The following is an 18084-nucleotide window of genomic DNA, read 5'->3' on the forward strand; positions in this document are numbered from 1 at the left end:
ATATAAACAAACAAACAAAACCTCCAACTGTCATACCGGAGAAGAAAATTATGTATTTTTTTTTCCACCGGAGAGAAGAATATGTAAAATATTGTTTAACTTTTAGGAAGTCCTAACTTCGTAAAAGTTAAACAATAAAAACTCACAACAGTGGGAGTCATGGAAGTCTACATCATCCTATTATGCAGGAATGGCCAAATAGTCACCCTGTTCTCTGCCTCTCCACATCAGTATTTTAAACTAAAATACAAACACTTTGTGTGCATTACATATATAAAGACAGTATAATTCCATTTCTAGGTCCAGTCCTAGAAATAGCATACAAGTATTTTTAAAATTCTCTTTCTGATCCACTATTTGTTATAATAATACTATAGATAACCTTTGAACAGTAGCTGATTTAGTATCCTCTTTTAACAGACTCGGTTTTGTTACAGTTATTGAGCAAAGTAAAACAAAAGACAAGCTTATTACACAAAAAATAGAAAAGTAACTATCTTCACTGCAACCACAAAGTAAATGTATCAAGAGTTATCAGCATAGAAATTCTTAAATTCTTTCATGTCTTGATATTTTGAGATGATGTCAGCAAACTTGGAAATCTTCCCGCACTTGAAAAATAAAATCTACTTAGGAGTATCATCAAACTACTTTGCATTAGACTAAAAGATGAGAAAAGCCTTGTGATTGAAATTACCAGTGGGTTGAAAGTTACAGGGTTGACAGAAAAGCAAATACTATTACAAAAGCTCATGCCATTTAAAATAACAGGTCAAACATAATCTGAAGCTAAATAGTCTTAAAGCCAAAGATCCAAGAATTTTTCAGTATTTTTTTAAAATTATTTTGATAAGACCTCAACAAATCCCTAGGGGTGTGTGGGAACTCAGCACATCACTCCGGATGTCCAGAGTTACCGAGAGAACCCTTGGGGGGGTCTCGGAAATCCTGGAATGTTGCCAGGAGTGTTTGGTGGCTTGATTTTGATCCATCTACAGAAGTGACACCAGTTTGAGGACAAGAGAATCACTTTAGAGTGAAGGGTGCAAGAAAGACACATTTATAGGGTGAAATATAGATTTTAGGGTTTTTGGTACAGGGGGGTTATGGAGACAAGATGGAGGGATCAGGGTGTGTCTCGTCCTTCTTCTTGTCATCCATTTTCTGTGGTGATGTTGGCACTTGGGGATTGGTGCACGGTGAAGGTGCACTTGCTAATATGGGTGAAAGGTATTGGGAAATAAAGGTAAATATCATGTGCGTAGATTTCAGTATAAAAAGACACGACCGCCCCGTGGGTGGTCAGAGTGCCTTTGGCTGCCTTGCAGATCAGACCTCTGTTGGGCAGACAGAAAATTTTGTAGATAAGAAATAATAAACAATCTGAAGATCGAAAAATGGAAGAGTCCAGACTCGTCCTTTGAAACGCAAGCCACCCAAAAACCACCCTACCCGTGTCCGAGCAGAGACAGACAGCCGAACCGGACAGGGGTGGAAAACTGCTAGTTTTCACCAAGCCCTGCTGCATTCATCCCCATTAAACTCTCAGATCCTGAGAGAAACCTGGTGAAACAATCTACTGTCAGTTAACCTCACATCCATGGTGTTGTGTTTGGCTGACATTTTAATGCCCTTCCTCTTCAATGAACCACAAAAAAAAATACTGAACCTCTAAAATATACTTCTTTTTTGACAGAATGCTCAAGGTAGCAAGACTGGCTTCATCACATCACTGATGTATAGAGCTCACATAAAGATACATTTTGCCATAGGCCTAAGGATTACATCCACACCAAATCACATCAGGAAGAAAGCCTCAAGAAAGGACGGCTCTGTAAAAATGTATAAAAATCTGGTCATTAGAAGAATCCTTAATCCACATTGCTAAATTCAAGATGCAAGGAACAAACAGTAAAATGAGAGAGAAAATCATGTTATTCAGTATCTGAACCACTTATTTTTAAAAATTTTCATGACATTGCATGTGGAATTGTAGAATCAAAGAATATCCCTGCAGATTACAGATATAATCTCAGTATGGCTTTTTATAGGGGCCTGTGTTGTACCCATCCCCTGAATTCTTATCTCACATACTATTGTCTGCTTTCTTATCTCAGGATGACTCTTTCTTTATCTTTCCTCTTGAGGTATGCACAGGAACTATAAGCCTTTTACAAGACAGTAAACAAGGACAGAAAATGAAAGCTTGGCCTCAATGAAGTCAGTGGTAACACTTCAGAGTTTCCTGGATTTTACCAGAAAAAAAAGTGTTTCATCATTTCTTGGTTTGAGATCAAAAATAATACTTAGCTACTCGACATGTAATTCAGGTATCATGCTCAAAAGAATGATCAAAAAAACTCCTTCTAACAGGTTTAGGATTTTAGAGAACCAGATGACAACCTCCTTACATGTGCAGTTGTACGCATGGATGTCTTCTTTATAGCCCCTATCCAACCAGACAGCCAGAGCTGGTCATTTCAGGCAGCCTGTGTGTTCCCAGACCCAAATCCCAATCCTCCAGGACTCCTCAGGGAGCGTTTACACCCAAACAGAGCTCGGTGGTAAGATCCTAAAGTCACACAAGAGGTGGCCTGAAAGTGTCTCTTCTCTTTTAACCAATTGGCATGTGGTGACTCAAAGCCCAGAGCTGAGGAGTGGGTGCCCAGGGCTCTGGGGACAATTACTGCTGCAGCCCATGTTCCCTGGATCTGTGGCACGGTATCCAGTGAGGGAAAGTGAGCTCCTCTACCAGGAGCAGGCTGTTAACAATGTCATGACACTGCTGTTTCTTCCTGAGCCTGCAGAAACATTATGACAATGGGATTATTTCTATGATTTAATTTCCATTGTTTCATGCTGCTTAATTATTGGTGTGAAGGAAATAATCAAGGAAACTTGAGAACCAGGAAACCTGTGCCTGCTAACCACAAAGATAACCTCTTATCTAAAAGAGAAGTCAAATTTTTAAACTCATTTTTCAGTCTTTTCAGTTCAGCAGAGGTTCTTTAAAGAAATGCCAAGAAAGTTTTTAGGACATGGCTGGAAATGTATGACAAGCTTTACTTGATTACATCTTACTATTACATTACTACTATGAGACAGAGCATTTTTGAGGGGAATTACATAAAGCAGATCTCTAAAATTGTTCAGTTAAACAGTACTCCTGCAAGTTTGTTGACTTTTATTTTTGAACTTTTCAAATAGATATATGAATATTCAGAAGAGCTACTTAGAGAAAAAAAAAAGACTCGGGGGGTTATCACTTGTTTGTTTAAAAAATTTAGAGGAGCAAGAAGAAAAAGAAAGGTAATGCAGTAAGATCAAACCAGATGTACTTTTGCTACTGATTTAATTAAACTCAGATAATTCAGCTAATTTCCAGACAATTAAATTCAAACTTTTTTTCTTTCATATTCTCCAGAGGTAAAACTGTGCTGCTACAGAATTTCTCATAAAAGAGAGAGAGCTTAGATACAAACCAAAAATGTGTTTCTGCTGATGCAACACAAGCTAGTACTTTCCCATAGCTGGTGAAATCATGAGGGGCATTTGGAGGTGGCATTGATATACAGCAAACAAAGGTACACAAAAGTTGTGGCAGGTATCTACAAAAGAGAATGAGAGCTAGTGGCAACCCCCACACTGAGGTGTTGTCATGTAAATATCTCACATGGCATAAGGACCAAAAGAGAATAGCGGCTGAAGGGGGAAAATCCGTATTGCATCACCCAGCTCCTTAAATCATCTTTGGAACAAACTCAAACTTCATCAAGACCAGAGAAGGCAGGTCCAAGTGCTAAGGAACACTGCTTGGCCCCCAGTCATCCATATTCCAATGCCAGCTGCAAGCAGCACCTCCTGAAGCTTGCAGAAATGCCTCTGCTGTTTCAGTGGGCAGGCTTGATGTCTCTCTTGTGAGCAGCTTTGAGTTTGAAGAGCTGTGCCACTAGAACTCAGTACAAGTAGCCCAAGGGATATCAAAATGAACATAAAATCACAACTCTAAAATGATAAAAATTTGAACTTTATAGTAATTATGGAAACCAACATGAGAAGCAAAGAGCATAATCAGTCTTCAGAGGATTTAAAAATGCTGTGAGCAAGCTCTACTATTATCCCAGGTCAAATGTGAAACATAAATGTACAACCTTCCAGTTTTAATCCCAGCTTCACCACTGGCTTTGTGAGCCATTTGAGATAGCCTCTTTTCCCTTCTGGCTTCTCTCCTTTCTCCCTTTCAATTCGATGCTCACCTGAGCTAGATCTGCTTCTTAATATGCAACTCAAAAAAGAGGTTTGCACCATTCTTTGGTTTACTTCTAAAAGCAGTGTTCTCTCTCCAGCTTTCTCCTCTTTTTCTGGGTTAACTCCACATTTTGAAAACAAAGCACAAAAATTCAAGCAAACAGAAATGGTTTTATGACAGCCACAATATTCTGAAGAAAACCTGCATTTTCTAGAGTCTCAGACAAAGCTATTGAAGATTACTGGTGATTCCCTTCAATCCTAGCCATATTTCTCTTATCCTTTCTGCTAAATGGGAAGAATCCTCACCATGCTGTTAACAAATGACTTTAACTCGCTTCTTTAACCCCTGCAGTGGAAGAAAAAATCAGCTGAGTATGGCAGAGGTCTGCTCTTAATGAACATGAGCATACACCAGATCCCACCCTCTCTAAGTGACTTGACATAGACTTCCTGGATACACACTCATTAGCTCAATCCTGCTTATACAGCACACAGGAAATAATATTAAAGTGCTTCACAAAGTAGCATGTAGGGCCATAAATTTCAAATTCAGACATCTTTCATTTCTGCACTGGTAGGCATATGGAGAAGAGAACTTGAAGGAGATATGCCTGATACCTTCCCCCAGTGAAGCCAAGAAATAAACTTGAGCCACGCTGAGGACTGGTGAAGAGGCACTCAGAAGGATGAGGGTCCTCCACCAATGCATAGTGGTATCTTAAAAGCTTTCATTCTTAAAATATGACTATTTGACTTTTTATTTTGATCCCAATCTGCATGTACAAAACACAGTTATCTAAATAAACATATCCATCATACCAGCAAATGATGGTTTTGGAGATGGCCCCCATGGTCTCTGAACTGCTACCAAGCAAAAGACAAGTTTGGAGTGAAGGAATGGGGGAAGGAGTGAGAAATTATACATATTCTAATGATGTCTTCCTTTTCCAGCAGCTCTTCAATAAAAATCCCTGTGATGCTGAATCTGACCTCACTAAAAACAGTCACAGAAACCTGCTCCACTGCAAGCATTTGCATGGTTTTCCTCTGCAAACATGCTTTCCTTTGTTTACTATATTTTTAAGTGTATGAGTGCACAGACCACCCACAGTATCAGGTAGCCCAGCATGGGAAAGGTGGCAGATGAGGCTAGGATTGCTTCTTTATACGAATATAAATTAATCTATCTGATCCACATATGCTAGTGAGCCGCAGCTCATCCTCAGTCAATTCATGTCCCTGACAGGCTAACTTGTCCCAAGCTCTCCAGAAATCATGTAGATGAAAGAGTCCAGCCTGTGGTATAGGAATTACAGGACTGGAGAGTTAAAAAGGGATTTGCAAATCAAGTAGTAATGCCTGCCTTGGCTTAATTTAATTTATCATATTCTACTGCTGCTCCCCCTTCCCAGCAGCAAATCAGAATTGTACACAGAAGCAGTTATGGTGTGAGACACTACCTGATTTTTACTGCAGCACCTGGTTAAAAATATGCTCAGTATCCTTTGGGCTCTGACCTGCACACACTGAAACAAAGATAGGGATGAGTTTACAGATGAACACAGGATGTGGCAGCGAGCACACTAAGTCATTTCTCTGCTCTCCTTCTGCACCTTATCAGTGACATTTCCCTAACAGCACAAGAGGCAGCACCAGGTTTACTGCATTTCAACTCCCCAAGGAACATCCCTGAGATCCTCCCAGGGATAACACTTTATCTGGCAAGCACCAGAGTAAAAAGTGAAAGCATTAGTTAATTTTGCACCTTGATTGCTCACATCCACGGACACTCCAACTCAATAGCAGAGAAGATAACAGATAGAGGGAAGAATTTCTCTTGAATCTCTTAAAAACCCCACCTTACAACATTACTGCAAGGAATATTTTGAAAATGCATTTACTCTAAACCAGACACAGTCTTTATCCCATACCCACACGCAGCCCTTTAAGAAATGTCTGATTCCTTTCACAGCAGAACCTGCATTTCTTATTCCCTGGCACAGAAATGCAGACACTGACCTACTCTACTCCATTTTACACTTTCAGATCAGTTTGGCAATCCAGAGCTGGGGAGAGGGAAAGGGAAGAGAGGGAAATGTGCTGCTGCTATGCTTTTCCCTGTGCTGTTGCTGTAAGAAAAAATGATGATGGGATTATGACTAAATATTGAACTAAAGGGAAGTGTTCCACCTAGAGACCATCTTCATCAGGCAAGGCAATGGGCATACTACCTGCAAACAGACACTCTTTTAGGATTGAATACACTTGCTGGTTCTGTGGTAAAAAATGATGCAGAGGTATGGCCCCCAGTAGTAATTAACAATGTTAATCTTCTTCTTCCTCTCTATGGTGATAAAAAGAGTCATTTTTATATTTAATTAATGCAGAGGATCATTCTGGAAACTGGCTAATGAGGCTCTGATCACATTACCATGAAAATGTGCATTAACACCACAACTGAGGAGGCTGCTTCATGTGTAGAGAATCCACTTTGTAATTAGCCCACTGTGAAATGAATCACGTCAGGAGGAACTCGGAGAGAACCAGTCGGCACTGGGCACTTAGCTGCTGCTGTGCCAATAGACCACCAACATTCTAAGCTGTTTTTTCTCCCCTGCACTGCCTGTCAGCAGCAGTGCAGTCCAAAACTGCCAGTGCTCAGCCTCTATCAATGGCAATGTATCAAAGCCAGAACAAATTATAGAGAGGGAGAGAACAGATGCTGAAAGGCACTAAACTTTAGCATGCGTGAGTCTGCTATGCCAAGAGGAAAAAAAAAACCAAACAAAAAGCTGCAAATCAAATACTGATTCAATAGGATCTGAGCAAAAATTATGGGCTATTATGGGGAAGTACTTGTTTCATCTTTTCTCATCTTATTCTGAGGGAGCTGGGAGCGGAGCAGCAGCAGACTGCTACTCTGCTGTGCACTACACTGTTAGGATGCTGAAAGAGACACCAAAATACCTAAATGGGATTATGATCTTTGTCTAGTAGAATACAGAAATAACACAAAAACAATGAATGAACGAGCAGCACACCTTACCCATGGAACCCTGTTGTACTCAGTACCTGTTTAAAGGTGACAACACATTTCAGAATTATTCCAATTTTAATTAATTAATCTGAAAATTTAACACACTTTTCAGCCAGCACAGACATACCATAAAAACTTTGTTCCTTAACTTAAAAATACCTGAGATCACAGACCTAAGGCTTTCAGAGGCAGCAGAGCGATTTATCTGAAATCAGTCTTATTACCCAAGCCAAGGGCTCCCTTAAAACATCACCGACATGGTTCAATGAGAGTGCTGCTATAAGACTGACATCTTGGCAGAAGATGCACAAAAATGTTAAAAGAATCCCACAGGAAGTCATCTGAAGGGGGAGTGGCATACGAGCAGAAAACAACAGGCACCCAAAATACTAATAATTACCAATCTCCCCCCAAACAATTTCACAAGCAATTTTGCAAAGGACAGAAAAAAGGCAAAGCAAAACAAAAGCATCTCTACTTACTGTCTGTAAAGCACACACATTTTTACTCTGGAGATTGCTGGCAATATCCTCTGCACTCACCTGTGAAACTTCATAGAGCAGTTTGTAGTGTTCCTCTCTCTTCTGAAAAGTGCACAGATTGCAGCCCATCCTAATAAGCAGCACAAGAGCAAAGCCTCTAATTTCCCCAGCACTGAAAGGCAAATGCACTGACGGGGAATCACCCTCCAGACTTGTCTACTGTTTTTCATCAGTCACTCGAGCCCCGACACACAGGCACTGTTAGCTGGAAGCACAAGGCAGGGCAGTGCGAGGCAGCATGCTCTTCTTCCCTTTCCCTAACTATCTTACACTCACGTATACACACACAGAGTTTCGACTCAGTTCATGGCAACACTCCCCCTGTCTCTGCATCAGTGCACATGACTACACAGATTCCCACTCATGAATATTAATAGCGTCTCATTGATTATTTATGACAGAACGTGTTAGCAGGGAGGGGTGTCATAGCTGCTGCTGATGACAGATGAATATTCACTAATTAAGAAGCAAATGTACTGTGGTTAAACAAAATTCACTTGTGTCAATACCAACTCTGTTTATTAAGGTTAGAGAGACTAAGCTGCATGCATTTCACCCACACTCATCTCAATTTTTACAGTAATTGTGAGACTAATTCATTAATGGAGGTGGGAAAAGCACAAGTCAAGTCTTATGTTAGGTCTCCACCTTGTGCAACAGGGATCACAGAATACATTTAAAATATTTGTAAGCATTTTAGGAGAGTGCTTGTGAAACCTGAACTGATGTTGCTAAAAATTTAAACTAAAGAAGGCAGGAGAGAAAATTAACCCACATGGCTTTACTGATAGCTCCAACTCTGACACGGCCAAATTTAGCCAAAATTCCACTGTACTCATAAAAGGCATAACTCCATAGCAATTCATCGTGCATATGTAGGATATGTGGAAATGCAGGTGTGCCTGACCTGGTGCTTTTTACGTATAGACACACATTTTACTGTTTATTAAATAATCTCACATTCAAGTCTCTTTCTTGCATGTATAACAGATTAATTGTAACTATAGGCCAGATTTCTCAGAAACTCAACAGATACACCCTCTCAGACTCCCAGGTATCAAAGCTATTATTTTAACATATCATTATATACAATTTTACCATTTGTAAATTAGATTTTAATAGTGCCACAATTCTTAAAGTGTGTATAAAGGAAAATTTAAAATTAAACTAAACCCACAGCTTAAATATTAAGGCCAATGGAAATAACACTTAATTCAAGGCTGACATTAATTCCTGTATTGTACATCATATAATCCAATGATAGTTATGCAAGATAAAAAGCCCAAGCCATAAAAAAACAGGATAGAAAAAGAAAAAGTTGCTCCTTTTTTATCTTCACTTTCTCAGCAACTTTGCTCATTAAGAACTATATCAAGTGCTTATTTAAAAACATCTTTAATCTGGAGAGGATAGCAGGTGGAATCCAAAGCAGAAATAATTACTTTAAAACCAATGAAACCAGTTAGTTAAGATTAACACTGGGCCCTAAAGAGTTTCATTTACTAAGAAATTATGTACAGCTACTATTTTTTTGGGTGCAGTTCCCTAAAAGTGCTTTGTCAAATATTTAAAATCAATAACAGTAAATTATTCTAATGAGCAGTAATTGATAAGAAATTGGCTTTGCATCTAGCAGCACCTCAAACACCAGCAACAACGGGTAGCAAGCAGATCAACAATCATGTGCTGCTTATCAGTTCAGCCCCTTGGGATGTAATAATCCGATTTTCTGGGCCCTAATTTTACCTAATAGACAGGACGAGAGCCAAGCAGAGAAACATACAGGAAAAACTAGGCCATTGCTGCAAACTCTGCATAGTAGTAAAGTTTGTTAGAACCTCTAGGTAAATTATAAATAGGTTGAGACTAAATCTTAATTAAATTTCATCTCCTTTAATAAATGTGCGGAGTCAGGAAGAATCTAATAATGACCATTAACAGAGCAAGCTCTTCACATACCAGCTTCCAGCAGTGTTCTGAAACAGAACAGTAAGATTAATTTTCATTTGGTGGAAGAACCTGAGCAGGCAGGTTTGGTTATGAAATTCCTCCAAAGCCCAAGGATTTCAAAGACGAACCATGGAGGCCGGTTCATCATTGTTCGAAAGAATCAGCCTCTGTTCTACTCCTCCACACTCACATGCAATGCTGTTCACCCTGAGAGGTTTAAACCCATGTAGCAAACATCAACTCAATCTTTGAAGGTTTCTGTATTCTAAGGTGCAGAAAGATTCTCAGATGTGTAAATTTTGAACTTAAGAAAGTCAGATCAATGAACAAGACAACAGTCATGCAAGGACACCCATGCCATCTTTTGACGAAAGTGTTCTCTTCTTCCACTGACACAACTTCCTTCTCTGACACATACACAGTTTGAAAGCTAAACTACATTTTTGAAAGGAAACATTATTTACCTTGGTATATTTTTGATAGTTTCTTAAAATTAGTTCTTAAAATATCAGGGGAAAAAGGGCACATTATTACAGGATTCCAGTTATATACAAGAAACAACAACAAAAACCAATAGACGAAATAAGCAATAGAAAGACACAGCTAAGCTTTCAGCAGTTTCCCCTTACAGTGTCTATTTGTTCTTTCTCTGATTCTTTTGTCTACTTCTCTGGAGACAACATAAGCTTGGCCATTAATTTATCAAGTGCCTGCCCTCTGCTCATACAGAGTAAAAAGGCTCTGTCTTCTGCTTCTGCAACCACTAATGGGCACAGTCTGAAGGACTGAATAGATTTATTAGAGAAGGAAAGGTGTACTTCTAGGTTCCTGAGCTTCATCAAAATATGCAACTTTGATCATACGTGTGGTCAAAATACAAAACTTTGTGCAGTGTATAACAATATTCAAGGCAAAACTTGCTAGAACTATAAAAAGAATTATGTGATGTACTTTGGTCAAGTTATGTCAAGAATTTAACTGTAAGAAAACAGTTTCTTTCCCTCTTCTTCATTGTTAGTGCCCTCCAACATTTTGTAGCTAAAGGGATCAAAAAGGTACAAAAACATAATCAGGTCACTCTTATTTTATATGTAATTCATAGATATTTCAATAATTCAATGCTTTTCTTAATTTTGGAGTTCTCTATGATAATTTCCTACCATTAAATCTTACCATAAAAACTAAAATCATAATTTACAGTCAAACCAGTTTAATTTTAAGAGAGTTACAACAAAAATTGTTAACATTTTCAAACAACATGCCTTTGTTTAGGTCCCCTAATTAATTTTAAGTATCTAGGAGATGACTTATATTTGGTATAAAGTTACCTCATTGAGGTACAGCAATGTCTAATTATGAGCACCCATGCTTGAATATTTATCATTGCAAAAATTTAAAGACAATGACTGCAAATTAAAGGCCACTCACTCCTTTATATCTTCTTTATCACACACTGAAAGACACATAATAAACTATAATATTCATTTTAAGAAAGCATAATGAAGCTGTTGGTCCAAAGTCAGTGGTGAAACCTAGTGAAGTATATGTGGAATTCCAAGTTTTCTTTGCAAGCCCTTGAATTCTCACTGTCCTCCTGATGTACCAACCCCACAGCATTTACTACATAAATTTTGAGGAATTCCCAGAAATCTGGCTCACAGAACAGATGGCAATGCAATTTATAGTCTAAGGGCTGCATAGCTGTAAAACAGAAGTATCATAAGAAAAATGGAACTGGAGAAAACTTTTGCATATCCCCACTGTTCTGAACAAAGGCCTGAACTCATAAAGTTTAACCTCAGTCTGGGTAGATCTTTTAGTCCATTGGGATATTTAGTCAGTTGGCATATTAGAAAAACAAAGAAACTTCCAGACCTATGATTGCAGGGAAAAACTTAAAAACCTTGAGTAAATATAACCCAAAGGCTCAGAATTTGCATATATGCTAGCCAGATTGAACTCTAAAATAACATAATGTATATATGAACCAGTAGGATAAATGAAGGTGCAAACTATGGAAGCACAAAGTCATTGAAATGGGCTTAGGCTTCAATAGAACGGATTTTTGCAAATACAATAAACTAGAAAATCGTACCACAATCCCTACGAGGTACATGAAAGTCTTACTCAAAGTAAAAATGCTGTACATTTTCTACAGTCATCAGACCATACTTGAAAAAGCTTGAACATAGAAACTAAGAATTTGTATCTATGACAAAATGCAATATTCTCTGGAACATTAAGTTAGGAAAGACATTTGTTTAATCTCATGCCCTTTACCACAGCTACCAAGATTTCATGCACAGGTCAAAGCCACAGCAAAATTAAGGTGGCAAGAGAAGAGGGAGGACATGGAATTCCTATGTTCTGTATTTCCCAGGAGGACTGTAATTTCTCTGAAGACTATTTAGGTCTGCCTGACTGTAAATCAAATGGGCTCCATAAGTGGAATTTTCCATTGCCTCAGTCCCTGCCTTCCTCCCTGGAAGGCAGGGAGCACCCATAACATCATATTACACAAGCCCAGTCTATTGATATCTATTGATTGTTTTTCCCATCCATGATTAAATTGACATGGGAACTATGGGATCCTATGGGATTTATGGGATTCCTTGTCAAAAATGCAAATACCTGTCTGAGGGGAAATGGAAAGCAAGCACATGAGGAATCCTCTCTGCCACGACAGCTTACAATACAAGTTCTACTTGTTCTTTTTTTCTATACAGGAAAAAAAGAAAACAACCCCTCTGTTTTAACCCATTTGTCTATCAATACAATGTGAATGAGCTGGCTAGCATTCTTTGGGAAAAGCACAACTCCTTTACCATGTCTACTTCAGACTGCTCAGAAATCTTTTGTCTCTTTTCTTTCTCAAAGAATCATCCAGGATATTTTTTTCCCCATGGTTTTTACTCTGAGTGGCTTCCTTATCACCCTTAAACTGGTGTCATAATAATTAGGGAACTGTAGCAGAAAACCAAATGATGCCTAATACTGAACTTTAAGGCCTGAGCAATACATAAAGGTTGGTGTCAGGACTTGGTTAACATCTTCTAGAAGGACCTTGACTTTCTCTTGACTTTCTCTATCTCATCAGTTAGTTATAAGGAAACCATCTCACACAACTTCATGTTTTTTAAACCATGTGATCATGTGAAACCAGGCTGATGGCTCTCAACTGCACTGGAGAGTTTTAATGCTATGGAGTACACAAAGTAGAATTACTCATAAATAAGTGATTGAAGCGATTTAAAGGAAACAAGGATTAATCAGGATAGCCAAACCTAAAGTGTATGAACAAAGTTCTGAGGAAAATGCTCTGATTATAGATAAATTTAGATGTGAAGTCCCATGTCAATAAACATTAAATAATGCACTTAGAGAACACTGCTAAAATATTCAGTCATAGTCTCTAAAGTAATTATATCTACTCAGAAAATAGGTTTGGAGTTGTGGATAGTTTCCTCCAATTGCCTGAGGAAAAGACTAACAATGGAACAGGAACTATTGAAACTGCACAAACACCAGAAATATCCATATTTTATCCATATAGCCAGCAGTCCTGGTCTTTCCATCTCTAAATCATTTAAAGAAAACAGAAGAGCTATGAAGCATAAATGAGAAATACAGATAATAGTGCACTTTATCTGCATCTTCCATCTTTGTATGTATTCTCCTGATACAGATCACATTGCTTCTCACATTTCACGATGAAATAATAAGATGATACATTTAAAACAGCAAAAGAAAGTCTGGATTTTTTTTCCAAGAAATTTGACAGTGGAATGCATTATCTTCAAGGAAGTAAAACGCAGAAAAGAGTTCAAAAAGGTATTAGACAACCTTACAACAGGTAACTGTTCACTAGTCATCTACCTGCCTAGGAAGCTCATAGTTCACCAACTCCTGGGAGCTATAAGAGATGGAACAGCTCTGAGATTTCTCTACATGCATCCCCGTGCTGATAGCTCCCCTGTGTTTATTATTTTTCTCTTTGAAAATCTAATATTGGCAACAGGATCCTTTACTATTTTAATTCTAAAGCTCCAAATTTACCAGTTCTTACACAAAAAGCTAGAATATCTCTTTAACTGGAAGTTCCTTGGCTAATGTTAGCTGCTAATACAACGTAAGAGTCCAACAGCGTTAAGGATCACATCACTTTGAACTTCAAACACATCTATAAAAGTACATTTTATTGTTGTCCTGATCAGTTTCAAAGCTTTTCAAGTTGCATCTGTTTCAAAATTAAAAAAAAAAAAAAAATATTTTCCTCAACAGTTTAAGATTATATCTGAGCTTTTTTATACCTGTGTGGGAAATAAAGACCATTTGGAACTGAGATATGCCAAGTTCAGGCCCAGATCAAACAACGGCAAATATCAATGAAAAGCCTCAATGAGAAACTGAACTCACAGTACAAAATTAATTCAAGGGCTGAAGCTGCAGGGACTGGTTCAGAGGACAAGAGCAGTGGTGAGGAACTCCTTGGCTCTGTTCTTTCCTCTGATACCTGGATCATTAGAAAAGCTCTTCCTTTTTACATCCTTATAAAATCACTAACACCAGCCTTGCAAGGGCATCAATTCAATAAGCTTTTTAAGACTTTACAGAGCTTTTCAAAGAATGTGTTATGGAGGGGTGTTACACCCACCCAAGTTCTGCTGAGGCCACCCTTGCAGTCACCAGCACTCAAATTAATTAACATGTCTTGTGTTGTTTCTCAATTAAAAGTTTTATGTTTTATACAGCAAATCAGTATAGAAGTTTAAGATGAAAAATTACTCATGACATAAAAGGCCCTTTGAGTGTAAGTGCCATTAGTTCAATAAATCTACAAGAGTAATAGACCCGAATATTTCAAAAGTGAAGATGCTGAGAAGAACAGTTTGTCATGAATATGGCACAACCAGTGCAGAGACACATTTACCAATATGGACACGCCACTGCTCACATTCAAAGCTCATACAAGTGGCAATCTGGAAAAGCTGTCGAGGGATACAGCAATAAAATAGATAATTCTGTCTTACCCCATATAAATGGCCTACTGTGCCCTAGAAAAATACACCAGGATTAGGGAAGTTTTCATGGCCCTGAATGGATTTTCATGGTATCAAAGCTGAAAAGGCAAAGTGTATTGAATTAGACCGTAAAAACAGCTGCTTTTCTCCTCCACCAATGTATAAAGATGTTGTAATATAACTGTCAGAAGTTAAAATTACTATAGAAAAAAAATAATTTCTAACATAGATATGACCTATGTCTCTAAAGAACTAGTTAGACAGAGGGGAGTTGGATGTTTGTAACTAATCATGTCTTCATCACCCTAAAGACTGTATTAGTGGTGAATGTGATTGAATCTCAAACTGGCTTCCAACACACACTTGATAGAACGATGGATGCAGGAGTACACCACACAATACTGCAGGAGCAACTACCCACACTACTCCCATGTCTGTCAGCTAGTCAGACTAGCTGAGTTTGGTTTAGACTGGCGAGATTAATTTAAAATAGCAATGTAAACTACAGTCAGCTCTGTTTGTTGACAGTCACTAACTGACCACCATAAAAGCACCATTAATTCTGTTGTTGTCAGCAAATGCTTTGTAATGATTTGAAACCCCACAGCATCAAAGGTTTACTTTGTACAGTCTTTGGGCTTTCTAAAGTTTAAAATCACAGCCAGTGCAACTGCGTTCTACAAGACCATTAGGTAAATATCCCAGCAAAGCCCAATAAACCTGGCTTTAGTTACCTTACCGTCTGCACCAGAAGAAAATTAATGTTATTAGATGTGTCTTTCCCTGAAAAATGCTGGTGTTTGGTTACTGTGGCAGCTGTCAGGGAGGTGCAGGGGTCTTTCTGCTGGATGCTGATTTGGCAGGCTGCCTAGTCACAAGCCTAGTCCCAGCCCATGCCAGCCACCCCACCTGCGTCAGGGTGCCCTGAGCTCTCACAGCACACCAGTGCTCAGCCTTGCCAGTGTGCCCTGCCAAACCCCAGATGCCTGCAACTCTCACCCATCAAGAAGTAGAAATGTCAGGTCTGAACCCCGGTATAAGGAGTTAGGAGAAAAATATAGGAAAAAAACCCAAACTCCTGCAGACCTACATGGATGGAGATAAATGAAATCCGATTAACGACGCCTCTTGTTCTTCTATTTTAATGTCCTGTGGAAAAGAAATTAGCATAGCAAATCCTGCTTTATCTCTGAAAGAAATTTCAGATCCTTAGTCTGAACCCCTCTCCTTTTTCCTGGAATAAAAAGCCAAAATGAAGATCTTGTCAGCTTCAGAGGGGAGATTTGTCACACGTCAGTGGTTTGCAGGGGCGGGTGCCCACCCAGCCCTTTCTGCCTGGCCACAGGGACACCACTGCCACCCAGCCCCTGCTCAGCTGCTGCCACCCCTGTGCTGGGCTTCAGCCTTACTTCCAGCAGCTTGCCAGGACTCCTGGATCATCTGAGCCCTCTGGACAGGGGCATTAGAACTTGAACATAGCTTCCTAAAATAGCCAAAGGACAATATAAATTGGAGGAAGATAATTCAATCTCATTACAAAGAATTGTGCAAATTACAATGAAGCAACTAATTTGTATTTAGCATGAAACATATGAAACAATATAAACATCAAGATCACTTAAAAGAAACCTCTGGATGGGAAGCCAGAATTGTAGAGGCAATGGTCTCATTCATTTTGCCAAGCCTGCAGCAGATAAAAGCCATCACTGTGCTCTGAAGAAGAGCGGCTAAGCACCCTTCCTCACTGGAGCTAAAAGCAGTGCATTTACAAAACTCACTTGTGTTTTTTACAGAAATAAACTTTGCATCTTATAAAACAGAACAGTCTTTTAAAAGAAGATGAAATATTTAACCTTCTCAAAGTCAGTGTCTATTCTCTTCTCTATGATTCCTCCTACAAAGATGTGAAACAAATCACAGGAAAATAAAGAAAAAAAAGGGAAAAAAAATCGAGGAGAATAATTGATTGGGAAAGGGTGCGTGCTTTTTCAGCAAGACCTTTGCATCTAGTCTGAATATGTTTCATTTTTATTCAGTTCTCGTGCAGGACACTAGGATTATATGTATCAACTTAATTCAGTGATAAGAAAATCCTTACTATAAATCCTACCATGTGGGACAAATCTGTCAAGATCTTGATTATCAAAACAAATGAACAGACAGTAAAATGTGACGTACATAGCATACACTTTACATGATAAATTAGCCCTAGCACAACTGACACACATACTGTAAGGTGATGTTAAGGTTGCTACAGCAAGCAATGTCTTTCCTTCCCCCGCACCTGAATCACAAGTTTTCTGAGCCAATGGCTTCTAGAAAAAGATAAAAATTTTCTCTAGTTAAGCATTATCTGCATATAACAGAACATATTTCTCTATCCCACTGTGGTCTCCTTCAAAAGTTACTGCCTTCAAGAGTGACCTCACCCTGTCACTGGGGTGACTAGCCAGGAGCCCTAAGGTTGTTATTTGCCCCTTCAGCAGATGTGTTGGGGATTTATTGAAATGCTTTAGGGACCAGATAGTGATGATCAAACAAATTAGGAAACTTATGCAGTGAGCAACAACATTGTCAGCTCAGGGAAAACAAGAATCCTGTCTCAAGCTACAGATCTGAATGGAAATGCAAGTATTTTAGCTACCGAAAATTTTGGATGTTATACGTTCCTCAGAAATGGGCTGCCATGTAAGAACTGAGGTTTTTTCAGAAACATTCCCACTTTTGGTTGAAATTAAAATTGTAGTAAAAAACTCTGTGATTCCAAACTACTGTGATTTCAGCATACTTCTCGTCCAAAATGTGTTTGGAACTCCTAAAGCAGAAAATTAGGGATACATTTAAAGAAATGGAGTAAACCACAGTGAGAATTGAGTAAAATCTCTTTCTGTTGACAAGACATGACAATGCACCAAGAGCTCTCCTGCACAAAGACCAAAACACTGGAGAGACATTCCTGACACAAGGTGTTCAGAACCTACATCAGGACAGGCTCACCCTTGCTGCAAAAATTACAAATCTTTTGCAATAAGCCAGCTAACAGCTTCACTGCTTACTCCTCCCAGAAATCCACCAGAAATTCAAACTAGATTCGCTTCTCCCAGCTTTCTCAACAAAACTCATAAACAAGTGTGTTCTCACTGACCTCAGAGGATGTGTCAAATAATCAAAAACTATTATTTAGCTGTTAATTTCTCTGATTACAGAGTGTCTTTTTTTGTTTAAGTTATGACATCCATATATTGATTGCCAGCAGACCCAGCTATGACCAGATCAAAATCAC

General features: G+C 38.7%; 1 protein-coding gene across 2 annotated transcripts in view; it reads right to left on the bottom strand.

Annotated features, from left to right (window-relative positions):
• The window catches only part of PDZRN4 (PDZ domain containing ring finger 4), a 229995-nt gene that overhangs the window by 89943 nt on the left and 121968 nt on the right, over nt 1-18084 (bottom strand). Inside the window, exon 1 of one of the 2 annotated variants that reach the window (XM_066549829.1) lies at nt 7831-8100. The exons of the other annotated variant lie outside the window; for it this stretch is intronic. Coding sequence (XP_066405926.1) covers nt 7831-7899 — 69 coding nt within the window. The 5' untranslated portion in view covers nt 7900-8100. Of the gene's footprint in view, nt 1-7830; nt 8101-18084 lie in introns of those variants that run through there. 2 annotated transcript variants of the gene reach the window in all.

Source organism: Molothrus aeneus, chromosome 5 (assembly GCF_037042795.1).
Source record: "Molothrus aeneus isolate 106 chromosome 5, BPBGC_Maene_1.0, whole genome shotgun sequence".
NCBI classification, from domain to species: domain Eukaryota; kingdom Metazoa; phylum Chordata; class Aves; order Passeriformes; family Icteridae; genus Molothrus; species Molothrus aeneus.